Source organism: Microsporum canis, genomic scaffold (genome assembly GCF_000151145.1).
Source record: "Microsporum canis CBS 113480 supercont1.6 genomic scaffold, whole genome shotgun sequence".
In the NCBI taxonomy this organism is placed as follows: Eukaryota; Fungi; Ascomycota; class Eurotiomycetes; order Onygenales; family Arthrodermataceae; genus Microsporum; species Microsporum canis.
The window spans coordinates 927,700-946,204 of NW_003299164.1; the positions used below are offsets into that span (position 1 = coordinate 927,700).

The following is an 18,505-nucleotide window of genomic DNA, read 5'->3' on the forward strand; positions in this document are numbered from 1 at the left end:
CAGAAAAAAGAGGGATAATTGAAAGTCTGAGCAAAAAAAGGTCAAGAGATTAAATATGGTCAAAGTATGACTCGTTTCTTTACCTCTGATAAGCAAATCCATGGTGTAATTATTCACAAGAAGAATTTTCCGTATCAGCGGTACTAGTGTATGCTGGCTACCAGTAAAACTCCGTCTTTTGAGAAACGGCCGCGGTAGTTGGCTCGATTAATTACACATCAATACCGATCACACAAGCCGTGTGCAGTAGAGCCCCTTTGGACTTAGAAATAATAGGCCAGAAAAGAGCGCTTTCTAGCTGCATCTTCTTCGTATTCATCTGTTTCTTCATCTTCTTCCTTATAATTCCATGAGAAGTCGTTAAAATAAAAAAATATAGAGTCGTCGACGTTTTCCCAAAGAGGAAATAGAGTTGACATGTGACGTGACTAATATATTACTAAGTTATCCTGACTAAGCTCTTATCCATCACGGGGATTACTAAGCCCTTACTAAGCCCCCTTATGTTTTCCCTTTTCGGCCTTCGTAGCATCTTTTTTTCGAATAACAAATTCAAACAAGAAGGAAAAAGAGAGGAAAAACAGCTTCAACCTCACGTCGAGTACTTGTCGCATACGGTCTCAGCTTAATATATTGCTATATACATATATTTAATAAGTTGATAATTCGTTTTTATCCTTCAATTATTCTTCTTCGGCCGTGGTGGCCTTTGTTTGTACTCCAGGACAAAAGTTCTGGACACCTTACACTTTCTTATATCAAGACCAAAGAAATAATATAGCAGCATGCATCTCTCTTCTTTCATTCTCCTACCAGCTCTAGCTGCAGCACAGGAGCAGGTACCCTTTGCCGAGCGCATCCAGGGCTGGTTCAACCAGGCAAAGGAGCTGCTGCCAACCGCAAAGATCCCCCAGGTCACCACGCCCGTTACCCCCCCTACTCCTCCCAAGGCAGCAGTCGTAAGGCCAAAGACCGTCACTCAGTTCAATCCAGAAAACTGGAAGGATATACTTGCGCCCAAGCCAACCCCGCAGGAATGGCTGATCTACGTCACCGGAGGAAATAAGACTTGCTTCGGACAATGCGGACAAGCAAACCGCGCCTGGAAGGTTCGTCGCGCCAATTTTTAAATTCTCTTTTATCTTCAAGTTACCAAATACTAATACCGGCAACCTTTTCACGCAATTTAGGAAGCACAAAATCTTTTTGCTACCTCTGAATCTCCAAACCTTGGCCGCCTCAATTGTGAAACCCAAGGTCTTCTCTGTGCCATCTGGTCCGTCAGCCCGCCTACACTATGGCATATCCAAGTCCCTAGTGCTCCATTAACGGGCGAGGAGAAGCCATCTACGTCCATCCACCCTGTGCGCCTAAATGCAACCACCGTTACCGCAGATGAAATCTACAAGGTACACTCTGAGAAACTATGGGAGAAAGAGCCTGAGCTCCAGACTATGTTCCATCCATTCAATGGATTGGCCGCTGAGTACCGTATCAATGAGCTCGTTGGCTATATCATCTACTGTTTAGGCATGATTCCTAGCTGGGCCATGATGGTCGGTATCAGTTTCATCAGCAGAACCATGATGTATGTCTCTGTTCCTTTAACAATGCAGTACATACATAAGAAGGTACTAACTCGATCGCAAAAATAGGAGCCGCCGAATTGGCCGTCAAGGTCCAAATGCCCCGGGCGGTGCTGCCCCTGCTCCCGCCCGATAAGCCTATCCCTCCATGCCCTTGTTCCAGGCAGTTAATCCGAGATCAGGTGGCCGACTTTACTGCCAGTTTCTAATTTTGTGTTTGTCATCCTAGGGGGGGAAATCAGGTCGGAATAATGTTTCTCGGAGGTAGATAATGGATATTGACCAGCCCATGTATTTTCTTTTTGTATCTACTTGCAGAGGTATGCGCAAACAGCCCGGCAGCCTCATTAAAAAAGGTTGAGATGTATTTTATTCATATTATTTTCCATTTAATCTAACATGAAAATTCAAACGAGAATATATCCCTTCTCAGTTTAAAGTTACTGTTTTTTTTTAGTCGCGTTGACATGAGCTATTACTCAAGCCTCTTAAATCTTTAAAATATCCGTCCTTGAACACATTCTATCCAACAAACACTTTTTCAATCTCAAAACGAAACTCGTCTATCCTTGACTATGGCACTTCCAGTCGATCGCCCTTCATCTACAGCGGCACTTGTCATCGCTACCTCGATCCTCACAGGCGTCATTGGGTATTATATCGGCCAAGGCGCGTCGATAGGAATTTTCTCATCCACACCTAGCCATGCACAAAAGAACAAATCGATAGAAGACGAAAGTGATGGAGAGGAAGACGAAGATGAAGACGAAGCTGAAGGTGAACTGGCTACCTTTGAAGGGAATACAGACGAAGTAAAGCTTGTCCTAGTCGTGAGGACGGATTTGGGAATGGGCAAAGGTATGCCCACGAAGCTTCAATATTTTTCAACTCGAGCGCTATATCATGGCCCTTATACTAGTTTAACCAACTTACATTCTTTACTACAGGCAAAATAGCTGCACAATGCTCTCATGCGACCCTCGCATGCTACAAATACTACTTTAGCAAATCACCCAATGCACCTATTTTGAAACGGTGGGAACGACAAGGCCAGGCGAAGGTTGCGCTACAGACAAAGAGCGAGGATGATTTACTAGTCCTTCAGGCACAGGCGATCAGTCTGGGACTATGTACTCGTGTGATCCAAGATGCGGGACGTACACAGATTGCGAGCGGGAGTCGGACAGTGTTGGGCATCTTAGGTCCAAAAAGTGTAGTAGACTCCGTTACAGGGCATTTGAAGCTGCTGTGAAGTTGTAGAAGTGATAATGATGATATAATGGCCAGTATGATTTCTATAAGGACCTTCGTTGAGATATATTGAGATAGACAATAGTAGCGAGATTGCTGCAGCTGCCTTCCTACAGTATCATCGTCAGTTGGCTGGCTAACTGCTCAACAGATGGATGCTAAAGCGGGTTTGTATGTTGGCTGTCATGGTTTTTCCCTAACCTCACCAGCCGACGGCCATCGGCAAAGAGAGATGGAATATGACGCCCCCAGCAGACCCAGGCCATCTCACCGAGCTCACCCGAAGGAAGCTCAAGGCAGAGTGTGTAATCCCAGCGCTGAAACTTCATCTGAGATCTGTCGACCGGAAATTGACATCATGAGGAAACTCGGTTTGTACCAGGTGGATGGCTCCATGGGTCGTCGAACTGTCCAGCAATACGACCGAAACACACGCAGACTAAATGCTCCCGAGAGAACAGATAGCTTCATGGAACGGGATTGCAGGACACAGATCTGTGTTTTGTTGAAGAAGAAGAAAAAGAAGAGAAAGAGAAAAATATTTTGTCAGGAAGTTTTTATTTCCGGATTTGATAAGCGGAAAGGAAGAAATATTTATCCGTTATTATTACGTAATCCTAATCGACGAAGCTACAAAAAGTTGAAGAAAGATTGATAAATAATTAACGAGCGAAAGAAGATAATACAGCGACTGTTTGTTATACGCTCTTCGCCATGGCGGACGCACTATCTATCGAACAGAATAACAAGATCCGAGTCGCGCTCGGCCTTGCGCCACTTCCCGTCCCCGGCACAGCCAGCGAAGGTCCAACGTTTAAGTCGAAAGATGGCGATGAATCTGCGTCCTCCGATGGCGAGGAGCCAGCAAGCACACTTGAATCCCGAGCAGCACAGGGTTACGAAAACTGGAAAGCTATTCAGGATGAACGGGAAGCTCAGAAGAAGCGCGAGGCAAGAAAAGATGCTATCCGACGAGCTCGAGAGGCCGCGCAGAGGATGGCGAAACTAGAGGGCAAGGGACTCGGAGAAGGCGGTGATGATGCAGAATTAGACACGCGATCATGGCTGCTGCAGCATAACAAGAAACGAAAGAAGATCGAAAAGGAGCGCGCCAAAAGACTTGCGGAGGAACTTGCGGAACGGGAACAGCAAATGGCGGAGTACACGTCGAAAGACCTGGCTGGAGTACGAGTTGCGCATGAAATTGGCGATTTTGATGATTTTGACGAGAGTGGAGAGAAGGTCCTTACGTTAAAGGATACGACTATTGACGAAGATGAGGAGGAAGGGGCTGAGTTGGAGAATATACAGATGCGAGAAGGGGAGAAGACGAAGGAGAGGCTGGCATTGAAGAAGAAAGTTGCGTATGACCCCAATGATATGGACGGTAGCGGCACGATTCTGTCACAGTACGACGAAGAGATTGATGGGAAGAAGAGGAAACATTTTACCCTTGCATCGGGTGACCTTACACCACAGGCCAGGGAAGCCAAACGGCAGGACGTTTCGTCAAAGCTGAAGATGGAGCGTGTGAATCTGGACGGCTTGTTAGAGAAAGATGTTGCGACATCAGATTACATGGATGCTTCAGAGATCAAAGTGAAGAAACCGAAGAAGAAGAAGGCAAAGAGTACGAGACGGCGGCAGGCCGAAGAGGACGGGGATACAGCTAGTACACCCACTGATACCAACGGTGACCGAATGGAGATGGATGAATCACAGCAGCAGGCTGCGCCTGTGGTAGTGGCCAAGAGGCCGCAGGAAGATATATCCTTTGTGGACGACGACGATCTACAAGCCTCTCTAGCTGCACAGCGAAGAGCGGCGTTTAAGAAGAGAAAGAAAATGCGCCCGGAGGATCTGGCACAGCAGCTTAGGGAAGAATCAGAACAGGCACAGAACGAAATGGACGTCGATGGAGCAGAAGCAGACCAAGGCGGCCTAGTTATAAACGAGACATCAGAGTTTGTAGCCAACCTACAACGGCCGGCGCTCATTGAGCGTTTACGATCCGTCTCCCATGAACCTACGGCCGAAACACCCACTAATCCGCCGCAACCAACAGTCGAAGAGACATCGGATGTGGAAATGGAACCATCCTACACCGTTGCCGAACAAGAGGCGGAAGAATCCGAACCCCAGACACAACCGGCAGACATAACTACCACCGGTCTAGAGGAGGAATCAACCCTCGACCAAGGGCTCGGAGCAACACTCGCCATGCTCAGGCAGCGTGGCCTGGTAACCGCCGAAGAAAAGGACGGGCAAAGCATCAACACCCTGCACCGTGACCGCCAACGCTTCCTCGCCGAAAAACGCCGCCGTGAAGCCGAGGCAGAACGCCTTGCCCGCGCCCAACGAGAACGAGACCGTGCCTCTGGCAAGCTGGACCGCATGTCAGCCCGTGATCGCGAAGAGTATGCTCGCTGGGAGAACAAGCAGCGTGACCAGCTCGAGTCCCGGGCGATGGCAGACGTGTTTAATCGCGAGTATAAGCCAGACGTGCAGCTCAAGTACGTGGACGAGTTTGGGCGAAGGATGAACCAGAAAGAAGCGTTTAAGCATCTCAGCCACCAGTTCCATGGCAAGGGAAGCGGTAAGATGAAGACTGAGAAGCACTTGAAGAAGATTGAGGACGAGAAGAAGAGGGAGGCGATGAGTACGTTGGATAGTAGTCAGAATACCGGCATGAACAATGCCATGGGCGCGACGGCGAAGAAGAACCGTCAAGCGGGCGTGAGGCTTGCATAGATTCGTCTACGATTAATATACCATTTCTGTACTTTTATTATTATTACTTTTTCACTCCTAGTATGGTTTATATCCTTTTTCCTTTCGTGATGGCTTGGTCGGCCGTGTGGATGCGATCCCCGGAGCAGAAGCTGATTCTTCCTTCCACACACTTACACGGCCATCTTCACCGCATGTAAAGACCGTCCGTGACTGTAGGATGGTTATTATATGATATATAGAGTAATAGTAGTAGGGGAAAGAGAACAAACCTCGCTGTCGAAGAATACGGAGCGCACTATCTCCTCTCCATGTGCACCAGGCAGCATCCACGAATTCGACTGTTCAAAATGAAACTCCGGCGTGTGCAGAAGTGGTGTCAAGGATAGGCTCCGGTCACTATACTCGTCAATACTCTCTCGAAAGAAGACATGGAAAGAAGAGAAGAGGAATCGTCCTACCTCGTCCTGCCAGAAGCAAGATAGCTCCCTGCTCTATCAACCAGCACCTGCACAACATACTCTGCCTTGAGCACTGGCCGTAAATCACCAAAGTCAACAGGCTTCACTTCATCGTCACAGCTCTCATCGGCGCATGTAACAGGATGCACGGCGAACAACTCGTCGTGAGAGAGCGCGTAGACGGCGGTGTCATGCAGGAACCCGGCACGGTGTATCGAGCTATGCTTGACAACCTGTAGCAGGGCATCTTCTTCCTCTGACACGGTGGTATCATATATATTTACCAGTCCGTCTGTGCTGCCGGATAGAAGCACTGATGGACGAGATGGGTGGAATTGTACCTATATCTGTCAGTTCAACTGATGATGGTGGTGGTGGTGGATGCATACATACCTCTGTGACATCGTCGTTGTGACTTTCGACGTATTGGCTGCGTGTCTTTCCCGGGGATCGGATGTCCCTATATCTGTTATTATCTATATCTATATAATCTGTATATGGATGGATGTACCAGAAGAGCACAAAGGCATCAGGCTTGACCAGCTCTGTGCCAGCGACAATCGAGTGCGACCTGCACGCCAACGAGAGCAGCGGCATCCCTTTATCTGCTTCTCATCAGTATACATGATGATAATATATGGATGTAACGTATAGCAATGGATGTACCGGCGTGAAAGACAGCTGCTGCACCAGAACTGCGGGCGTCCCAGAGCTTGACCGTCCCGTCTCTGCCACAGGTCGCGAGCAGGCCGTCATCGCCATCGACGGGACATAGAGAACTGACACCGGCAGGATGGGTGTCTCTCACTACGCCGTCTGGCAGCAGATTCAGGGTGTTTCGATCAAAGCGACGCAGGGAGTTGTCCGAAGAGATGGCTGCGAGCGCTGGTCCAGACGGACAGAGAGAGTAGATGTAGCTCCCAGCAGGCAGAGAGAGGGAGGAAGACGAGCAGGATCGCAGGGCCGGCATCTCTCTGTTCCTTCATCTATTCATCTATATTATTACAATGATAATAAGGGTATCTTTGGTTATTCTCCGTCTGGTCGATGACTTTTCTTCCTTTTCTGTGCGGGAAGAATGAAAAAAAAACTACTTGCGATCCACCAGCCTACGGACATGACAACGATACAGCTACGTCGACAGAGCATATCTACTGGAAAGCATCTCGACCAAAGATCGAGGTGAAGGTACAGACATGGCACGGTGAGTGACTCTGCATCAGGTTCTGCAGCTGCTTACAGCCTCAAGTTACAGAGTCAGCCACAGCCATCTGGCGGCCCTACCAGAGCCATCGGCATCGCTGCACCAGCTTTGCCACCGCAAGAAGCAAAGAAGAAAAGAAAAGAGGAGCCCACCCCATGCTTGCTCTGGTATTGCAAACTCGCTTACCATGGAACGAACCCCGGGCTGGCTGAGGAGGAGAAAGTCGCTGAACGTCCTGGGCAGAAGGAGGTCATAATGGTACAAAGCAACAAGTGATTACCGACCACGACCATGCCTACCTTTCTCGCTACATAAGTGGACATGACACGATCATCCAGTGGCAGCTCGTCTCATCCACATCTCGGTTTCAGGCATCGAACGTGTCTGTCTGGTCGACAAGTGCCGGATCAGCAGCTAAGGGGGGGGACAAGGCAAGGCCTGCAGCGAGCAAGGTGCAAGGTGGAGGGCGGGCCGGCCCAGCCAACGAGAAAGAAAAGAAAAAAAGAAGAAGAAATGACCAGCGAGAAGGCGAAGGGAAAAAAGAAAGAAGAGGGAAACCATGTCGACTGTCTGATCCATGTCATGCCGGACAGACTTTGGGTTCTTCACAGCATCATCTGGCGGAAACAGGTATATCAACACCCTTATATTCAGCAGAAGGAGAGAGAGAGAGCAGGAAGGAAGCCAGAGACAACTGTCCAGTGGAGAATGAGGGCCGGATTGAAAGATGAAACGGAGTTGGCGGTCGGTGGAGATATATTTATTACTATAGATGTGTGTATATACACATATTCCTATAATAGTTGATAAAGGGAAGATGCATGGTGATACTGAGACGGTGATACCAAGGGACGGCCATCTCAAGGGGAGAGAAAGACAAAGGGCCCTTTTTCTTATCTGCTATTATAGCCCGTCGACCCTCTGCATCCTTTATTATCATCCATCGACTTTATAATCAACTCTTGTATTGTTCAGGTGTAAAAAATACGGGGCGTTGGCTTAGCGCGGAAGTTCTTTTTTCTCTTCTTCCCTTCTTTTTCCCGCCCCAGAAAAGTGTAGACAAGCCAGGGAGCCTTGCTTTTCCTCCTCGCCCTCAGCTTCACCTTCGACACTCTTCATTCTTTGGCACTCTTGATACTCTTGATACTGTCCATTCACTCGTTTACACGGAGAAGTGCATACAGGCTGCCCGTCCTAGGATGTCGAGCTGTCTGTATCCCCCCTAGACCGACTGACCAGCAGAAGACTAGCAGAAGACCAGCAGAAGACCAGCAGAAGAACAGAGAACAGGACGACGAAGAAGATACTACGAAGGATAAGACGAGGAAGAACAAGAAGAAGTAGAAGAGCAGAAGAGAAGAGAAGAGAAGAGAGAGATGGCTGCTCTGGCTGTGCCAGACGGCGGTTTGACGCTGCACCGCGACTCTGCTTCCTCCCAGTTCCTCCGTCTGAATCTCCCCCAGTCGACGCTCGCAGACCTTCTACAGGTCCTCAACGACCAGTCCTCGTCCGCTGCCTCTGCTCCCCGTCTGCGGCTGGGAAAACACCCTTCGCTGCTCATAAACTCCAAGTCGACCCCCTTCCACGCCTATCCCCAGACCACCCGTTCGGAGATATACCAGCATGGCTCCGGCGACGGCGAGGGTGACGGCCTCTACTTCTCTGGCGTCCTCAGCCATAGTCTGGAGGTCCAGAAGGCCAAAGAGGCCACTGCTGCCACCGACGAGGCCCTCACCAACCTCGAACGCAGCCTCAACGCTTTTGAGAAGGGCAAGGAGTCTCGCCGGACACCGCTGATTGCTACCATCGACCAGATGAGGGCCCTGGGCGCCGGGGACAGCAGGTCTGCCACGGGGAGAGAGGCCGCCAGCCTGGCCAGAAAGTCGACCAGCAGAGCAGACCAGCAGAAGGAACGCTTCTTCAAGAACGCCAATGCGTCCAGGTCTACGCCCGCCAGCCCTGCTCTGCTCCCTCTCTCGCCCCTGCTTCCCGCTGCTTCCACCGCCCCCCAGACGGTCGACAAGGACAGCCAGCGTCTCGAGGCCATACGGACACCGCTCATACACCTACTCGCCATACGGCCCGTCTCTGCCAAGTTTCTTGCCGCTCGAACCCGCTGCAACACCGCCGACGTGCTCGCCCTGACGAACAAGCACTGCACGCCCAACCGTCTCGACGGATCCAAGTTCGACCTCAAGGACAAGGCCTACAAGGACCTCGATGTCTGGTCCTTCCCTTATCCGACTGACGAGGAGAGGGCGGAGGTGATCGAGAACGCCATCTCCGCCTTTGACCGGATGCGTATATCCAAAGGTGACCGGCTCTGGCAGATGTTGCTGCCCAAACACGAACGAGGCAAAGGCAAGGTCCTCTCCCGACTCAACCTACGTACCCAGCCACAGACACAGCAGCCTCGTCTGCACGCTCACGAAGAAGGTGGATATGGCACCGGTAACGAGTCGGAGGGCCCCGGTGCAGACAATGCCGCTACCAACGCCACTGCCACAGCAGCCATGCCGCAGACACAAACTACGAAACCGGCGACAAAGAAGAGAGGAGGGCTGGAAAAGGCCCTCTCCTCCAAACGCGGCGCGAAGCCAAAGTCGACACCCACTACGCTTACGGGTAAGGTGACCAAGAAGACGGAGAAGAAGACTCCCGCCACGGGTTCCGCCGCATCCCTAAAGTCGCGGGATGGCGACCGATTCAAGTCTGCCGAGTTTGTGCTCGACTCGGATGAGGAGGACACGGGTAGCAACAGCACCAACAGCAACAAGACTAAGCCTGCCCCTGCATCGACCGCCACCCCGACCGCCCAGCGCGGCCGGCCTGCGAAGACAAAGAAAATGCCCGCCAAACGACAGCCAACCACAACAACAACAACAACCACCACCAATGCAGCAACAGCATCTTCTACTACTACAAGACAGATCAAGGCGACTTCACCGCTTAAGCCATCTCCCCTGGGCTCATCTCCTCCCACCAACGCTTCCGACGTCGACGGCCACGCCCGCACATCGAGTACACAGTCACACTCTCATTCACATTCCAATTCACACTCCTCCAGCTCCTCATCACCTCTAATACACCATCTGCCGCGAAAGGCACCCCCGGCGCAACCGGCCAAGTCACGGCCAACACCCCCTTCTACATCCACATCCGCATCCACCTCCACATCCGCCAAGCCAGGCGCACTCAAACGAAAGACCCGGCCAGTTGAAGATACCCGCCCACCCACCTCCTCCACTGCCATCGGCCTAGGAATCCATGCATCCGAACCTAAACGCCGCCGCCCGTCCTCCATCTCCTCAACAACCACTTCTTCTCTCTCTCAACCTGAATCAATGCACAGCGGGTCTGGCTCTGGCTCAGCATCTCCACCAATCTCACAGACCATCCTCCGTGCCCGGCTGCGCGCCAAATCGGCACAGTTCAAACAGTACTACGCCAAATACCGGATCCTGCACGAGGAGATGGTAGCCCGGTCGCGCAGCGGAATGGACTTTGACGTGGATGTCGAGCAGATCCGCAAGCTAGAGAGACAGCATGCCCACCTGCAGAAGATGAAGCAGGAGATCTGGGACGAGGATCGGAGGTTACGCATGTCTTCGTAGTTAGACCTTTTTTTTTTTTTATCTTTCTACATCTTTTCTCTCTTTTTGTTATATTCCTATTTATCCGGATGTATGCTTTGTCGGGGGAACAAATTACAATCACTTCCACTGTATACCTTTTTCTGTATGTACGAAGTACTCAATGCATAAACACGATACTAGATCCTCAACCCTCGCACTCGCACCGACTCTCCATGCACGACGCATAATGGCTCGCTTACTCTCTTCGGCCCATCGTACGTACATCGCACATCGTACCACCGCCGACGCAACCCTCCACCCTCGCTCCGTCTCACTCCGCTTTCCCTCTCCCTCGCCGTCGCCGTCGCCGTCGCCGTTCTCCTCACGCTCACCTCGCGAATGTAACTCTGCAGATAATCCCATATTAATAACGCCAGCATTAATTATATTGCTGTTATAGTCTCAACTTTAACCTGCCGACGATCCCCGACGTTACAGACAACGCACCACACACTCTTTCCCCCTTCCGTCTCTCCACCAAACCGTCTCTCCATCTCTGCACGCCGGTTCGCCTACCGTCTCTCGTCTCTGCTGCATGGCGTCCGCCTTGACTCTTCACCGCATGTCGACCCTTATGTATGTTCATGTCCGATGCTTCAGAACTCGTGAAGAGGCCGGGATTAAGGTTACCCCACGTGCCACGAGGCGGGACCGGGCGGTCGGGACCCGCGTTCCGGTCTTTTTCGTCACGGCGATACGGCGTTTATATTACGGCGACTTACGCTGGTGATAACGAGGTCGGGCACGTCGACGGGGGCATTTTTACGTGATGCAGAGGAGACGTAGAGTAGGGGCGTAAGCATGTAAGATGTGGCAGTGTAGGGCGCGGAGAGGAAGCAGAGGAAGATGTGCGTTGGTGATGCTTATGTAAGGCCTGAGGAAAGTCACTTGATGTCGGTTGTCACGTGTAATCACATGACTATGTATATTAGTAAGCTTTGGTTTGGCGGCTCGCAGGGTTGTTTTGCCTCGATGCTTACGGCTAGTTTGGGAGGTTTACCCGAGGCATTGCTTGAAGCTCTCATGCCCAATTCGTTCAAAGGGACGAGATTTCTCACCTTTTCTCTCTCGACAACAAGGTATTCTTGGAAAAAAGTCTGATGGCCCTGGTATGTCGCCATACATGTACCTGTGCATGCATGTCTCATGGATATTTTTCCCACTTTTGTAGACTTCCTTGTATATGTTCCAGCCACAGAAGATATGTTTGCATATTGACACCAAAGATCCTGCTGGCGATGGTGTATTAACATAAGATTGACAGGCACAAACTCTCTGAAATGTGCCAAGGGGCTTCGCACCGAAGCTTTCTAACTATAATGTCTTTGCTGACCCAACTATAGTCGATTGGCAAGGTGCGAGCATAACACCACTATTTTCTTGGCCCTGCGTTAACACTGAGAGAGGCATTCAGCTCAGACCAATACAGCCAGGGTTTGTAATGAGTGTATGGGAAAGCCTCGACACCTTTCTTCCTTCGCCAAAGTCTGATTGCCGTCGCAGCTCCGTAGGACTCTATGTCGAGATGAAAGAAGATGTCCCGGATCCCGTTTGCATGAGAAGAACTAGTCTAGATCTTCATACGAGGGAGAATAAAATGTAGGATGCTGAAGCTTTCATGATTAAGTGGTGGATTTGGAACGACGAGACGAATCAGGAGTTGTTCTCTCAAGTCTGGCCATGATAGGATCAAGAACTATAGCTATGGTGGCATGCAAATCCCTCCTGCCCGGAAACGTATGACTTTGAGGAGCAGCCCACTATATGAGGTACATTTATTCTCCACAAGCTGAGACTTTGGTCCTTTACGTATATTTGATGGAAGCGAAGATTCCGCTTCATAGCAGAAGGATACTGACTTCGTTATTCCTCTGACAGTTCCACATCCAATGTATAATAACTCTCACGTAGATGATAATATCATGCGGTATGACAGACAGCATCAGTAGAAGCAGTGCTGGCTTGCTAATCTGTTTTCACTGGCCAAAGTGGCATCAACAAAACAGGTTGAAATATCTTAAACGTTAAGCAATTTCCAAATTGCGAAGTTGGATTATTATTATATAATCATTGTTCACGGGACTGCTGATCAATATATGACTAATCACTTCAAAGTTAGAAGTGGGGTCACATGATCCACCTTACGATTTAAAACATTTGATGGACTTCATTACTTAATAGGTAAATATCGGGATATTTGATCTTCTTAAAGCCAGTTCTATATTCTCAGTTCCTATCTCGATGGAGTCTATCTACATGTGGTATTTATCAAGCATCGGTGATGCCGCCCCGAGTCAACGAAGGGATGACTGATGCTTGACGTACAGCTACCCATATTCTTCATCTTCACGCATTGCTTTCATCGTCAGACCTAGAGCTGTGGGTATCTGAATATATAGGTCTATAGCTGCGGCGGTACGCTGAGTGGAGTTCATCTCAGTGCAATCTCTCATCTCTGTATTTGACCACGTCGATTATTGTTTTTCTCAGTCTTTCAAGCTCCTCCCCTGTCACCACTGGGATATCGATCTCCTCAAGATGGTCATCTTTCTCGTTCACCGTTAAGATGTCCATCTTCGGGTCCTGAATCGTAACCTCCCAATCCTTACCATCTCCTTCATCTAGGTTAAACTCTCTATTCAACTGCCGCTTACCGCTCACAAGCGTTGCTGTCTTTTGGTTGGGGTCGATTCTGATACTAGAACCTTGGCTTATCTCGTGCCCAATCCAATATGGGAAGCTGAATGACCCCTTGCATGCCACAACTTCTGCAAGTGATATTCCATGCTCTCCAGTTTTGATTGAGTTCGTAAGAGAGATAATAGGTTTTCCTAAGCGCAGGACTCGAAAGATAGGCTGAAGTTGGAAAACAAGTAGTGAAGAATTAAACTGATGCCCGTCTTCATATGTAATGAACATACTGGGCAAGGGAAATAGGCGCCTATAACTGTCCCCGGGGCTGTACCGCTGCTAAATATCAAAACACACGGGGATGGACGGCCGAACAGCTAAATGTACGATAGTCATATTATATGGACCCGGTGAAATTTGTGATCTCTCAAACACAGGACGACTATTTGCTCCTCGTATAAGCAGTAAGAATGACTATTCCCCCATTGTGGTATAAAGAGCGAAATAGCACCATTGATATACGGCCCAGGTTGAGATGGTTTTAGCTCGATAACAGGTGCTGAAGGTTGGAAAAGGATCGCCCATAACTGATAGAATCTCAAGTCAAGGTTAGGCTAAAGAGAAGAAATAGTTAGTAAAATTTTGTCTTGGTCCTTGGATATATCATATATTTGAAATATTAACCTACCAATACATCACAAGCTCTGGTATACTGAGTAGGCGACAGCTTCTCACCGTTAATCAAGCTATCCACCAAGGCTGCTGTCAACTCTTCACCTATAGAATTAGTCTCTGTAATATTACCGACGTGGGAATAGGACCATTTCTTTTCCCCTAAGCTCATACGTAGTAGTAAGTCTATTAGCGTTGATACAGCTTCCCGCCTCACCTCTCTATGTAATAAGATGGATGAATTTGCGAGTATCTTCTTCGCTGTAATTTCAAGCAGATCTCGTGGTAGAGACGAGGATATAAAACAAGGCACAACCAAACCCAAAGAATCCACGATATCCCATGAGACAAAGGTCGTGTCATTTGAGGTAGAAACCGTTACGTCTCTGCATTGGGATATAGTCCCTGGGATTCCAATGCTTCTGAACATTTGCCTAAAGCAGGCGTTGTCATGAAATTCTGGGTAGTACTCTGACACTACGCCGTAAAGTCCACAAGCGCTGAGGTAGCCATTCCGCCGGAAAACCAGAAGACTGGTTGCACGTTGAAAGACATCAAATTCGACCTTGCCATGTTGCGGATCTTGAGAAAATGGGTAATGGGCAAAGAAATGGAAACTTCTCCAGAGCATCTGAAGTGCAACATCGGAGACCACAGCTTCGGAATGATTTCTTCTTATATAACATTTGAAGCTCTTTGCGTTCCAGTCTAATAGTTACTATGTTAGCTCTTGTCTGTATTACGCGAAAAGACAAAATCTTACACTTTGCCTGCGATGAGTGCTTGATGCAGTCCTTTTCGAATATTGCTTTTAGACGCTTTCTTTCAGCGATTGCGTTTCAACTAGGAACTGCCTTGGTGAGGTCTCGATGGACCGATTTTATTTAAGCCAGTAGTTAGTCATAGTAAAAATATTGATCAACTGTCGTTTGCAGCGGTCAACAGATAATCCAAGAGACTCCCGAACATTGCTTGAACTGAGGGCACTGCTCCTACCAGTAAGCTACGAAACTTGAGTTGAAAAAAGAAAAATATAAACAGATGAGATGGGTGTAGGAAAAGGAATATGTAGGCCAGGAATCTACTGGAGTGGACACAAGGCGATCAATCCACGTCCGGGCTAGAACAATGTGTAGGTCTTAGATTATCTCCTTTTATATGGGACACCTCATACAGGATGCCCGGTGTAAGACATTTCCTAGTAGGCACTCCATAGTTACCTTCTACTAAAGTACCGGTATTACTAGTATTATATTGATTTCTATTAAGAAAAAGTAGGTTTATTTATCTGTCTCTTAGTTACGTAGATATTTTTTTATCTAACGTTATAACCAGAGACTTAAACTTTTTAAGCATAAAAATGTAGTCCATGCGAAGGATAATCTAAGAATTTTTTAATATTTTAAAGCCTCTACATTACACTACCCTTATACTGCTCTTTAATTCTAGCTGGTTTTTAAAGGAATACTAGATCCTGCCGAGTTGTTACTCCTTTTAACTTAACTACCTAGAGATGCGGTAACTTCTGACTTAGTAGTTAACTACTTAGTACTGTATGTACGTCCTCACTGTTAGGACGAGACGCTGCTCATTACCAAATATAAAATACCTCCAGTTGTTGCTCTGTACGGAGTTGCCCAGGTGAATGCCATCAAAGGGCATTTGGTAGGGAGGCACAAGCTGGTAAAATTCCCTTTTTGTGTGCGAAATAGGCCATCGAAAGCGATTTGTAGGTCACCAGTAGTAACATGATAGGCAGTTGATATAATATCACAGTAGGTTGTATTATCCGCGTTGTGATCTGGAAAGTCCAAATTTCTGCAGATCAATCATCATCAGGTTTTGATTACATGCCACAGCGGGTTTCCTAGAGGTGTTATTAGGCTGTGGAGAGCCATTCTAGGCGTTATCAGCATAGCTGTACTCCGGCGGAAATCGCACAAATAAATCCGGCATCCTTGCATCACAAATGTCAACTATGTCGAGATACTGCTCGATAAGGTAATCCGAGTGGTCGAGTACCGGAAGGTATGGTGATGATGCCACACGCAGGTAGAACATCCATCCTAATAAGGCAATTGCTCCATGGCAGATCATCCGAGTAGAGATTTGCAATCCGTTGACTTTCGTCAGGCACATTATTGGGATCTAAACATTGTAGATCAGTGCTCGTACTGTCTGAGTGGTTGGGTCGAATGATATCGGAGCCAACCCAGTTATATGAGTTGATTATGCAATATCCTGTATCATGGTTATCGGTCATTTGGCGCTGGCTTATATGTAATTGACAGGCTGGATCTCCGTCAGACTGCTATCCAAGCTCCCTCTCAAACTCACGGGATCAGGGGCTATGAGAATTGCTGTATTAATAATGTCCGTTGAATTGTCTATCCACGTCTCTGTAGTGGTTATTATTTCATCACTGTTGACACCTAGTGGTAGAGACATGTCGGTGTCTGGTTGAAGGTATGCAAGGTTCATGCCGTCCAGTACTTGTGCGGGTATCATGCAAGAAGGGGCCTTTCTTTATCGTTTATCTAGTCGTCAGAACATGCGTCTAAGACATTTGAAAACCAGGTTGAAGTCGTAGAAAGACAGCCAGCAGTGCGGAGACCGGTGGCATTGTCCATGTCCCAAAGATAATTGTCCGTATGCCCTGCCATTTGTAAGAGAGAAGCATCATAAGGACCATTGCGTTAAGGGCGTTGAGGCATCCACGGCTGATGCTAAAAGCTTTTTGCTAGACGAGGGGAATCTACAGCCAGATAAAGCTAGACTAATCCGCAGCCTAGAATAGGTAAATGAGCAATCTGTTGAACTTAAGAAATTTTAAGAACAGCCTCGAGCAACGAACCTGTACATGTTTGGACAAAGCAAGGCTTGTGGCCAATGCAATTGTATTAAGTATTGTAAAGAACCCTTTGCAAATCTCTAGCAAATCGAACTGGGACTTACAAAAATGATTGGAAAAGAAAGTAAGGAGAGATTCGTGCGGGATGAAGAAAGAAAAAGTGCAGCTCATAGAAGACGTACTATTCATACTTGCATATGCTCGAAGAAATAAATAGCACATCTCGGCCTCAATTCATCTTCTTGGATATTTGCTTGCCCGGTGGCTATGCACCTTGCTAGATATAGAAAACCCTTGTCTCGCACAAGGCAGACTCGTAAAGAGAAGTAACTATTCTCTCACTTCCCAGTACTATAGCCCACTCCTGATAATAATAATAAGGGCTCTTGGCCGGCGTCTGGCATGTTTCACCCCCTTCTTCTTAGTTAGAGGGGACTCCGGTGCTAGAAAAGTTTGGTAACCTTGGGAACAAACGAGCTACTCACACCACGCCCTGCATGCGGGTCGATGATATTGAGCCCATCTGTGGTATTATTTTAGTTTAACTCCAGCCGCAACAACAGCGGCCCGCGTGCTTAGCGAGCTTAACTAGCTAACTAGTAAACTTAGCGCTAGCTTGGCATGCAGTACGACAAAGAGCTTCCGACATCTCAGCGGCGGTTGGTCCACCCTGGCATCGGACATTTTATTTTGCTCAATTGCAGTGTATGGTTAGATGACTGGATAACCCTCCAACTAACCCTACCAGGCCTGCGGGTATGGGGTTATTGACGAGGTTCATATGAGGTACTCCGTACACATTTGCTAAGCTCCCCTGCGCTTCTGGGAAAGCTGAGCGAGGCCATTTTCAGTTAAATTATGTATCTGCTCCGAGGGAGATAAGCTCAATGTCGTGCTAGGATTAATCTCTTTAGCCGCTTAGCGGCAGTTTCAGGGAGCTCGGATATCTCTATCCTCTTAGCAGAATGGAGTCTATACTCTTGTAGGATGGCTCCACATAGTAGGATTTTACACTTTAGCAATTTTCGTGATAACAAAGTGTTTCTCAAGTTGAGTGGGCCAGAAACTAAAGAATCCAGGCTCTTGAACTCTCCGAGAGTCATATTTGAACTAGTTGCTGCTTATAGTCATGTCACGATACCTGAAATCTGTATTCCAGTGTGTATGCCCAAAGATCCAACAGCGAATGGCCTTGGAACCTTGCCAAGATTTGACTTGAGACTCAAGTAGGTCTGAGCAAAATGCAGGCCCCCAAGGGTGTGATTTATGTCTGGGGTCAGCAGTTTTCATAAAACTCGGAGAGTGGTGTGTGACAACAATCACATCGCGCTTCTCTTCTTCAAGTGAAATATTATAAATTTCCTGTTGCAACCACTGGACATCTCGATAATGTTCAGTATTATGGGCTTCAACAGTCCAATCCTTAATTATGCTAAAATCTGCTACCTTCATCCTAACCCATAGCTGAGAGACTTCCGGGATGT

At 48.2% G+C, this 18,505-nt stretch overlaps 7 protein-coding genes across 7 annotated transcripts; 4 read left to right on the forward strand and 3 right to left on the reverse strand.

Annotated features, from left to right (window-relative positions):
- Window positions 1-785: 785 nt before the first annotated feature.
- On the forward strand, window positions 786-1,722 carry MCYG_06472 (conserved hypothetical protein; the record flags this gene model as incomplete). The annotated part of the gene is made up of 3 exons (XM_002844462.1): window positions 786-1,109; window positions 1,191-1,588; window positions 1,656-1,722. 3 exons carry the CDS (start codon window positions 786-788, stop codon window positions 1,720-1,722), a joined length of 789 nt encoding a protein of 262 aa, XP_002844508.1.
- A 439-nt stretch (window positions 1,723-2,161) lies between these two features.
- MCYG_06473 (peptidyl-tRNA hydrolase 2) lies at window positions 2,162-2,838 on the forward strand (the record flags this gene model as incomplete). Its single annotated transcript, XM_002844463.1, has 2 exons — window positions 2,162-2,444; window positions 2,534-2,838. The coding sequence occupies 2 exons, from the start codon at window positions 2,162-2,164 to the stop codon at window positions 2,836-2,838; spliced, it is 588 nt and encodes a 195-aa protein (XP_002844509.1).
- Window positions 2,839-2,988: 150 nt separating this feature from the next.
- MCYG_06474 (U4/U6.U5 tri-snRNP-associated protein snu66) lies at window positions 2,989-5,588 on the forward strand (the record flags this gene model as incomplete). The annotated part of the gene is made up of 3 exons (XM_002844464.1): window positions 2,989-3,008; window positions 3,066-3,382; window positions 3,526-5,588. The coding sequence occupies 3 exons, from the start codon at window positions 2,989-2,991 to the stop codon at window positions 5,586-5,588; spliced, it is 2,400 nt and encodes a 799-aa protein (XP_002844510.1).
- A 57-nt stretch (window positions 5,589-5,645) lies between these two features.
- On the reverse strand, window positions 5,646-6,998 carry MCYG_06475 (WD domain-containing protein; the record flags this gene model as incomplete). The annotated part of the gene is made up of 6 exons (XM_002844465.1): window positions 5,646-5,780; window positions 5,840-5,966; window positions 6,029-6,369; window positions 6,422-6,488; window positions 6,540-6,633; window positions 6,695-6,998. The coding sequence occupies 6 exons, from the start codon at window positions 6,996-6,998 to the stop codon at window positions 5,646-5,648; spliced, it is 1,068 nt and encodes a 355-aa protein (XP_002844511.1).
- A 1,610-nt stretch (window positions 6,999-8,608) lies between these two features.
- MCYG_06476 (conserved hypothetical protein) lies at window positions 8,609-10,861 on the forward strand (the record flags this gene model as incomplete). The annotated part of the gene is made up of 2 exons (XM_002844466.1): window positions 8,609-8,623; window positions 8,720-10,861. 2 exons carry the CDS (start codon window positions 8,609-8,611, stop codon window positions 10,844-10,846), a joined length of 2,142 nt encoding a protein of 713 aa, XP_002844512.1.
- A 2,442-nt stretch (window positions 10,862-13,303) lies between these two features.
- On the reverse strand, window positions 13,304-15,139 carry MCYG_06477 (conserved hypothetical protein; the record flags this gene model as incomplete). The annotated part of the gene is made up of 6 exons (XM_002844467.1): window positions 13,304-13,787; window positions 13,856-13,875; window positions 13,906-14,112; window positions 14,187-14,275; window positions 14,345-14,878; window positions 15,094-15,139. 6 exons carry the CDS (start codon window positions 15,137-15,139, stop codon window positions 13,304-13,306), a joined length of 1,380 nt encoding a protein of 459 aa, XP_002844513.1.
- Window positions 15,140-16,069: 930 nt separating this feature from the next.
- Window positions 16,070-16,651, reverse strand: MCYG_06478 (uncharacterized protein; the record flags this gene model as incomplete). The annotated part of the gene is made up of 2 exons (XM_002844468.1): window positions 16,070-16,318; window positions 16,508-16,651. 2 exons carry the CDS (start codon window positions 16,649-16,651, stop codon window positions 16,070-16,072), a joined length of 393 nt encoding a protein of 130 aa, XP_002844514.1.
- Between the last annotated feature and the right edge of the window lie 1,854 nt (window positions 16,652-18,505).